Source organism: Pygoscelis adeliae, unplaced genomic scaffold (assembly GCF_000699105.1).
Source record: "Pygoscelis adeliae isolate BGI_AS28 unplaced genomic scaffold, ASM69910v1 Scaffold67, whole genome shotgun sequence".
Taxonomy (NCBI): Eukaryota; Metazoa; Chordata; class Aves; order Sphenisciformes; family Spheniscidae; genus Pygoscelis; species Pygoscelis adeliae.
Window position 1 is genome coordinate 5,288,181 of NW_008825271.1, and position 9,651 is coordinate 5,297,831.

A 9,651-nucleotide genomic window follows, 5' to 3' on the forward strand; every position below is an offset into this window, starting at 1 on the left:
TTCCTCGTCTTCGATTATCTCTCCGAGATCACCATGTCGCTGCTGACGGCCGCCAGAGCCCGGTCTCCCGTAAGTAAGCCGCCGGGAGCCGTTGCCCAGCCCCAGCGTGCCCGGCTTGGCTCAGGCGAGAGGGCCGGGCTGGGCGGGGTATAGCCCCGCGGTGAGGCGGGTGGGCTCCGGTACCTCCCGAGCTCTCCTCCGACCCCAGTCACGCTCGGAGTCTGTTTAAAACATGTCAGGTTACGGGGACACGTTTGCTTTTGTGTACTTCTTATTTGTATGTGTTTGTTTATTTTCATATATTCAGTTTCATCTAGTAAAAGCCTTCACATCCTTTCCTATAGCATTATCCAAACATTTTGAGAGCTAGTTGTTCTTCCCTCTTTTCCGTTAATCAAGAAAAGGGACAGGGACTGGGTTGACTTAACCATAACAAATGATAACAGCTTTTAATTATTTCAGGTTTTAGGTTACACTCCGGATTTTGTCTCCGCTGCCATGGCTCCCTATATAAAAGATATTCACAGGAAAGGTACGCTACTCTGCACGTGAATTTGTATGTTAATTAAGTTCAATTGCTTAGGTGGGTTTTGTGTAGTTACTATTCCTATAAACAGCTGTTTTTCACCCCAGTGTTTTGCTGTCCTCTGGGAATAATGATTTAAACATCAGCAAAAATCCCATCGTAATAGATGTGAAGTGCAGGTCTGATGGTGATATTTAAATTGGGTTAATTTGAAATGCCTGCTGTAATTATAAATATATACATATATCTCCATGTATTTCTTATTGTAGCTTTAATTTGTGAAGGGAAGATTGCTTTACAGATCTTTGTTAAAACGTGAGATCTAGATGTTTTCAATGCAATCTAAAAGGTTTTCAACATTCCCATGTAGTTCTAGAATATCACTTATTTTCTGATCACTTTTTTCCTATTTACATTAGTATAGCTTCACAGCTTTCTGAGCTTAAGAGGAGAAAGGGAATTACTTCCAAGTACCCGATATCTTGCTAACACAGTCTGGACTTTATGGAGATAGATGCGTATTTCTTCTGAAATGCAGTTGATTGGAGAGCATGGATGCTTGAATGACTGGTGTCAAATACTGTTGCTGTAGGAGTTGTTTTGATTCTGTCTGTCTCCTCATGTATGTCTTTTTGGTCACTTTCTCCTTCCATGCATAAAGGAAAGATGAGAAGTATCTATAACAATTATTTTTCTGTAAACAATTTTGCATTGGTTTATTCCAATCATTTCACAGATTAAATAGTGTTCCTATTTTAATGTGATTTTAGTGCTTTACTTGATTAGATGTCTGACACCTTGCAGATGATACCTTGCTTGTGTTTCAGCATGCTTTAAGTTTTTAAAATACAAGTGATTGTTGATGCTGCTGAACTTAATTTGTCTTTTGTTTAGGTGTTCGTGTCATCAGTAATGCTGGTGGAATTAATCCACTTGCTTGTGCAGCTGCCCTTCAGGAGGTGGCAAAGAAAGCAGATGTTGATTTGAAAATAGCTGTTGTTGCTGGAGATGACCTAATGAGTGAGGTATTTTACTTTGTCTTAAGGCTTAGTAGCATTGTGGAAATTGTTTTAGTCTATATAGCATGAAGGTGGCATTTACTGTCCTGTAGGAACTTATTTTCTGTATCTTTATGCAGTAGCCTTCTACCATTCAAAGCATCTAAAAACTGCTGCTTCATTTTTTTTTTTTTTTTTGTAATGCATGAAAACAATTCTTGGTACATCTTATGTTTGGTGTGTGATGGGGGTGAATTTTACAAGACTCTGGATCTGCTGCTTATCTTTTTGAAGCAAACCATGAGTCTGATCTAAGGTCTGCTTGCTTTTCAGGAGAAGCTAGAATGTGCTGTTACTTACTGTTTCTGTCTAAACTAATAATCCTGAGTGTTAAATCTCTTAAATTTAAATGTGGTGTAGTTACCACGTGTGCAAATGTTCATCCCTTCTAGCTGTTTTTAGTAGTTTATAGGCACTTGCTGTTGTTATTTTGTTTACAGGTAGCTGTTTTTTTAAGTAATTAGTTTATGGCCAGTAAGGTAATGTTAAGTGAGAGGATTGAAGTGTTAGTACTTTAAAAAACCATTGACGTGTAGAGATGAAATATATGGCTTTTTTTGACTTAAAGGATGACGCTTTAAGTATGAAGTCTGGTTCCTCAAAAAGCGTTGGCCATACCTAAAAAGATAACCGTGAGAAGAACAGTTTATACATCGATAGTGGTTAAGAGGGGATAGGTTTGCACTACGGTTAAATCTTTGTATGTAACTTGGAAAATTATTTATCAGTATAGGCCCTGTTACTCCTTGCATGCTGTTGAATGGGGAAGATGGTCGAGTAAGATTATTTGCAAATTATGTGCAGTGCTTGGACTTCCTTTCAAGAAACTTCTGCCCTACTGAACTTACTTTAGTAGTGGTCCAGAATTTCATTACTGGTATGACAGTGAAATGGTCATTATTTGAGCTTGGCATGGACGTTTCTGATCTGAAATGGATTATTTTCTATGCTATTGTCAGTACATAACTTACAGGAACAAAGAAGAAACAGCTTTTACTGTCTACAGACAACTTTTATGATGTTTGGTATCAGCAGTAAATTACACTAGGAAATGTTGTTTGTGGTTTGGAGGATTTCAGTCCTTACCATAGAATACCAAATTAATTCAAAGTGGAAGCTTTTTTTCCCCACACTATAGATCCCCCCTGTAACTAGCATTAGACATTGAGTCTATGCAGTCACTGGCCCCTGGATCCACTGGTTTCCCAAGCTGCCTAATGCATGGTCAAAAACACCCACCCCCCTACCACCCTCTCTGGAAACGCGATGTATTCTAAGGATCACCTGGAGCTGCAGAATTAGCCTTGTTTTCTGGCCATGCCACCATTGCCATTATGGCAGACACATTTCTGTTTGCAGGGTTTGATTTACTCAGTCCTACAGCCATTAAAGACAGTTTAAAAGCCTAGGGAATATACCAATTTATTGTAGTTGATCATCTGTGAATGGACTAGCGTTCTTTAAAGACCGACTTGGTTTTTTGTGTGCTGGAAAACTATGGTTAAAAGTGTGTCTAGGGCTTTTAGCCATTTAACTAATTTGTATTGTTGCTAATTTCAATGATTATACTTTGCTTAGAGTTGCTATGTAGTGGATCTATTGTCTGATACTAATAAAAGGCTTACAGCAGATACTACAAAATACTCATAGGTTTGGTATTTTCTTTGTTTTCTAACAGAAAGAGAACCTAAAAGGAACTGGTATCACTGATTTAGAGAGTGGCAGACAATTTCCAGAGAGCATTCATAGCATGAGTGTCTATCTTGGGTGAGTTATTTTAACAAGTTGTTTTTATTATGGACATAATATTTTTTTGTTGTGGAAAAACAATTTTAACACATTGTTTTTTTAAGTAGAACCACCTGCTATGTGAGGTTCACCTTTGCATTATTCAGGCAACCAGAAAAAAAATATTGTTTGTAACTTGCAAATAAACTTTTAATTTAGAACCTTGCCGGTTGTGACTCCTTAGCATTAAATCTCCTGTGAATCCTCAGGTTTTAGTTCAAGCCAAAGTAGTTTTAGTTTAATTATAACAATTGCAAAAATCCTTTTTCATATGCGGAGTATCCTGTGGCTGCATGGAGCAGTTGTCTAGGATATTGTCACTAGAAAAGTGCAAACGAGGAATTAAAGTTCTGGGACACGCTCTGAGTGCTGGAAGAGGTTCCATTAGGCTGCACTGAATCGTGTGTCAGGCTTTGTACCGTTGAAATTTTGGAAGCTGGCTTTCCAGGATGGATCACTGTTTTGAAAGATCTCCCTTTCCTCCGTTATGATACTAAAGGCCTCCCATAAATCTCTAAATGCAGGTGTTCTAGCTACCTGTTTGTGAACAGTCGCATTTTCATTGTCACCATCAACTTCTTCAGATGGATCAATGTCAATCAAGTCTATCAAAGGGGAAGGACTGAGAAATTGGACAATGGTCAGGTGTTCCCAAAAGCCAGCATCTCTTCCAGCTGATGATCCTGGTGATGCTGGTTGTGTTCTTCCATCCTCCATGTCACCTATCATCCCTCTTGTATTTCTTTTCGGTGTATTTCTAAAGTCTGTGCACACAGTCCCCTGTCTTTTACACTAATCTTTATGGAAAAACTGCTGCGCTCTCTCTTTTGTCATTATCATTGCACTTCCCAAAAATGCATTACTGGCAGATAGCAGGGTATGGTTATACCTAACACAGCATGTATTTATCTCTGCAAAACAAGAAACTTTTAATAGATGAGTCTTTTTAAATTCATCTTTAGTGTTTTCTGTTGCTGGATTTTCTGTTTGTTAAACTTTGAATTGCAACATTTGCAGATCATGAGTAACTGTAAATAAAACCTAAGAAATAATGTTTAAGATTTGTAATTGTGAGAAAGTGTTCATTTCCATTCTGGTGATTCATGAATTAAAAAAGCAATGTAAATCAAAGCAGAGAGGACAAAAGCAGGCTAGTCTGAGGATGAGGCATTTTAAAAATCCATTACCTCTGTCTCTGCTTCATTAACAGATGCTAGAACAGCGGACTCTTGGTTTTCTAATAAAAGCGGTATTTCTTTATGGGCCCCTTAATCTCAGTTGCATTGAAATGTAAGGCTGTTACCAGCCTCTTAAGTCAATCGTTTCATAAGTTACGTTCTTCTTTGACAGCATCAGCACCGTACGCTTATTCGTAAAGCAAATGATAAATTTATATATGCCTGTAAAACAAGTCAAGATCAGAGTGTATCGGGTAAAATCTGAAAGTTCTGCAGATAGTTCACTTTTAATTCTCTAAATCTGATTATGTTTACAGTTTGATTCTTGATTCAAGCGTGTAAACTCCATCTGAAAAATTTGCATTGGGGTATCAATCCTGAAATGTTTCTTCTGTCCCTCCTGATTTGGGCTATTAGGAGTTCTGTGGACTGAGTTCATGTGCATTTTTAACAATAAGAGCCAAGCAGCTTTATTTATTGCTTGTTAAAGGTAGTCTTTCTATCAGTATCGTGTATACATGTATGCAGAAACCCCATTTGTGCTTTTTACCTGTGACTGTTACTTAACACTATGCCCAGAGGTGTAAATTGCCTCTGTATTCTGTATATTTTCTTGTTGTTCTAGCTAGTATCCTTTGGTTCATGTAGCATTGGGGAAAAAAAGTACATACTTAAATTTTATGTTTACATCACTAGGAAAACTTTTGTGTTTCCTAACTTACCTCCTGACAAAAACAGGGCTAAGTCTATAGAAACTGTAGAAAAGCACTGCTGTTGGTTTTATTCTTCAAGGCACACGGTTTACGTGGTTTGTGTGTTCAAGCTGCCTATTTCATGAAGAATAGAATAGAAGGATCCAGCAGATAGCATGGGTTTAGGAGCCAGGAGCCACGTGCTCTGGTCAAAGCTTGCTCTTGTGTATAAACTCGAGTGGTTCACCTGGGTGAATATTTTTAAGCCTGACTAATTTTGACAGGGGTGACTCTTACCTGACCAATCTGGAAAATCTGTTGCCTGAGTTTCTTTGAAAATGACTGCACGGAGCTCCTCTTGAAGTCGGTTGATATTGCAAGTTCTAAAAAAAATGCCTATGGAAATTGACCTGAAAGGTTTAAAATTGGAGGGCAAAGTCACCAAGTTTTCTCTGTGAAGAATATAGGTCTTTATACACTCATCTACAAATGAAATACGAGCAATAAATCTCTGAAAAACACTTACTATTTTCTGTTACTGATAATAGAAGTGACCCTCTGTGCGCTATGTTCAAGACAGTTTCTATGAGCATCAAGGCAAGTGTTTCAATTATGTCATTTAGGTACCTAAATTTGATTGGGTGTTCTGATGATTGCTTTTAAAAATATTCTTGTTGTATATACAAAATGACAACTTGGTTGTTAAAGTTGATTTCATTGATTTCCTACAGGATTTTTAAGTGATTTTTATCCTGTGTGTGGCAGGGAACTGATTTTTTTAAAAATGACGCTTTAAAAAGTAAAAGTACTTAACTGTTGTGTTTTGTCGTCTTTAGTGCAAGACCAATAAGCAGGGCTCTTGACCTTGGAGCTGATATTGTTGTGACAGGTAGATGCGTTGACAGTGGGATTGTATTAGGACCACTCATTCATTCTGTAAGTATGAGTTAATTTCCATATGGTAATGAACATATGTGAATGAATATTCAGCAGTCATTGTCAGACAATTGTTGCTCCTTATGAAAATGTAGATACTAAATGAGAAATAATGAGCACCTTAATTTTTTTTTCCTTACATGCATGAAAAGTTGCTAGCTTTCACTTCTCCTAAACTTACAGCAGGGATATTTATGAACTTGTGTATCATGAAGCTGGAAAGCGTTTTGGTGAAGTTAAGGAAGTCTTACCATGTTTCATCAGTATTTCACTCTTACTTCCCCCCACCCCTTTAAAATTTGGTGCGTAAGGTTAAGAAACAAGTATATTTTTCTGTACCACAAGGTGGCGATAGTAGAGCTCACTTTGGTTTTGGGGGGAGGGAGGCATGTGAGGTGGTCTAAAACACTGGTCTTTTTCAATGGGTAAGCAGTTTTTATTTTAAGTACTTGAGTTTCAGTACAACGTTTCTCAAATTCCTTGAATTTCAACAAATTATACAGGCAGGATATGTGGTTTTCTTAAGCATTTTGAATAGGTTATACATTTTTGTGAATGACCACACACTGTGAAATATGGAAGCTTTCCTTTGGCGCATATTTAAAAAAAATATGAGGGTATGTGTTAGTGTCTAGTTACAAACATCCTTTCTAAAACTTCATACTCTTCTGACTTCATGTATGTCAAACATTGCCTAATCAAGAATTAAACTTTCCCATTTATAATTGCCATTATGACTTGTTATTTTATTCCTAGCTGTTTACATTTTCAAAATAGCTGTCAGTGTGTATTATCTACTCCAGAGAGGCCTTATCTAATTTATTGAAAGGTTTTAGGGATATTTCTGTTAAGTTCTAAATAAGAAACAATGAATATATTGCTTGCACTGCATTGAACTTGGGGGAAAAATGATTTCTAGTTAAACAGAAAACATAATTCCAGTTTTTAAGGATGACTGGTAGTACTCCAGGAACTGATAATTTTCAGAAGTTGAAAAAACAGTGGTTTGTTTACATGATACAAAATAGGTGGTAGATTCTTAAACCTCTGGGTTATGCAAATTTTGAATAATATGAATATTGCACTTCCCATTTTTTTGAACAGGGTGTGACTTTGAGAATTTATATTTGTTTGGGTGTATTAATAAGAGGAGAACTGAAATACATCAGAGCTCTTTTACTGATTTACTGTATAGCAACTCAAATCCACGTACAGCGCCTGCCAATTATTGTTCTTTACACAACTGCAGAAATCTAAAAATATCCAATGCATTGTAACTCAAATCAGTGAACATACTATGTGCAGTTTTCTGTACTGTGTGAAACCTTTATATATGTAACATATTTGTATTTTTCTTCTAGTTTGGCTGGAATAGGGATGAATTTGACTTGCTGGCTGCGGGAAGGTAAATGATATAAGAAGAAATGGGTAAATTTACATTTCATATCATGTAATGTCAGGATAACAGAACTTTTTAAGCACTTAGTGATTTTGCATATTATTATTAAATTCATTTATTTGAATGTTATTGTTAGGTTTTGGGTTCTTTTTTAAGGCTTACTTAATACTCTCTCGTTTGGAATTGAAATTACAGAAACTTCTTTCTGGAACCAACTTAAAATAACAAAATGAGGAAAGGAGTGGATGATTTTATTTGAGCTTAACTTTCTCTTCCTGTCCATTTTGTGTCAAAAGATGAAATCTTACAGTACAGACCAGTGATTCCCAGCTTCTTCTGTTTGGCCATCACTGTTGATAGTTGAGATGGTAGCAGCTCTTACCCTCAAAGATGCACAGGAGGAGATTCAGTCAGAGGTCAGCATCCATGTATGGTTTTGCAGAAGCTCAGTGTCAGTACTCCTGTTTGCAAACCCCAGTTGTAAGTCCTAAGGTTAGGAATCTGATGCAGAAAGCATAGAGTAGAATTCTGTCGCCTAAGTTAACTTTTTGCATCATCCGGCTGCGTTGAAGTCCATAAAAAATGAGTGACTACTTAGGTAACCCGAGTACACCTAGTAGTATTATGCTTGGACCCCTGTTGCTTGAGAATAAATGTGGAGGGGAAACTCCAGCTCCACTGAATTGGAGATGATAGAGATGAGGATTTTCCCCATAATTCTATTGAGTGTTTATGGACTATAACAATCAAAGATTTGAAAATCATGATACGTAATCTTAATATGTTTTGTCCTTCACATTGGAAGTGAGATCTTATAACTCTTGATTTTTAGAAATGGGCTTTGCATATTTAGTTACACACAGTGCACGCTGCTCAGATGCTGAATTTACATCAAGACTTTTTGAAATGACCAATGAAACTTGTTTCTTAGTGTCAGATAATCTTTTAAGTGTTCATTTTTTTTTCAGGAAATTTCATTTGATTCTTCACGTAGAAGTTACTCCTTTCAACTCTTCTTACATTAATCTTTCAGAATCCCTTGTTATGTTTAATGTGTAATTTATAAATGTTGGATGCCTATGGAGGAAAAAAAATAGCATGTTCTGTTATTTAGCTTTATTTCCACTGTACTATTATAGTTTAAAGCTGGATTTGTGAAACCTGATTTTACAGAATATTTAGTTATTTAAATGCCATTTTTGCAGCCTTGCAGGTCATCTCATTGAATGTGGTGCTCAATGTACAGGTGGAATATTCACTGATTGGCATGCAGTACCAGACTGGTAGGTAACCATGGCATCAGCATGTATGTTTGTAGTGGACCAAAGATGAGGTTTCCTACTATATCTATGTTGTGAAAACTGCTTCTACTTTATTCTTTCGAGGGAGGCAATATGGGTCTCTTGATATTTTTCTGCCTTAATGTTACTCTTCTACAAGGTCTATTCTCCCTATTGCAGTTTTCCTCTCTGGTCAGCTGGGGGCTTTCTTTGTTAACTTAAGAAGCAGATGATTTGAAAAAAAATTTAGCACTTTGATTTTTTTTCTTTTAGATTATTTTTTCTGTGTCCTTTTTATCATCTGCTTTTTGGAAAGATGTGTTACTGGCTTTCATGTATGATTGTAATGGAGCAGACAATATGCATATTTTGGATGCTGTTTCATCAGTCTTCAGTTAGATCAGAGTTGCCTACTGCTCAGTCACAAATTATATAAAATTTGCTTTGGCAGGGGTGGATGTATGCCACAGTCCTCTCCTGCTGTATGACCTGATCTCCACAAATGTGTTGAGCTGTCGGTCCTTTCAAAAAGTTATGTGTGTATCTTGTGTTCAGGCTTCCTGAATTACTTTCACGCAGGTAGGTCCTTCTGCCTGCTGAGAAGTACCACAAGGAAGGACTAATGTAGCCTGCTTTTGACCAAATTGTTTTTAAGAGTAGTTTAAAAGTAGTCAGGGAACATGTTTTGCATAGGATGAATGATTCTGGCTGTAGTTTATGTTTATTTTCCTTGGGATGAGAGGGAGGAATCTTGTCCTGTGCTGTGTCATGAGAAAGGCAGCGCTTCCTTTACT

The 9,651-nt window shown here is 37.0% G+C and overlaps 1 protein-coding gene across 2 annotated transcripts in view; it reads left to right on the top strand.

The window, feature by feature from the left end:
* Positions 1 to 6: 6 nt before the first annotated feature.
* LOC103921778 overlaps positions 7 to 9,651 on the top strand; it is a 65,796-nt gene continuing 56,151 nt past the window's right edge. For both annotated transcript variants that reach the window (XM_009329799.1, XM_009329800.1), the window contains exons 1-7: positions 7 to 69; positions 463 to 532; positions 1,421 to 1,551; positions 3,263 to 3,351; positions 6,079 to 6,178; positions 7,540 to 7,583; positions 8,783 to 8,860. In XM_009329799.1, coding sequence (XP_009328074.1) covers positions 34 to 69; positions 463 to 532; positions 1,421 to 1,551; positions 3,263 to 3,351; positions 6,079 to 6,178; positions 7,540 to 7,583; positions 8,783 to 8,860 — 548 coding nt within the window. In that variant the 5' untranslated portion in view covers positions 7 to 33. The remainder of the gene's footprint in view (positions 70 to 462; positions 533 to 1,420; positions 1,552 to 3,262; positions 3,352 to 6,078; positions 6,179 to 7,539; positions 7,584 to 8,782; positions 8,861 to 9,651) is intronic.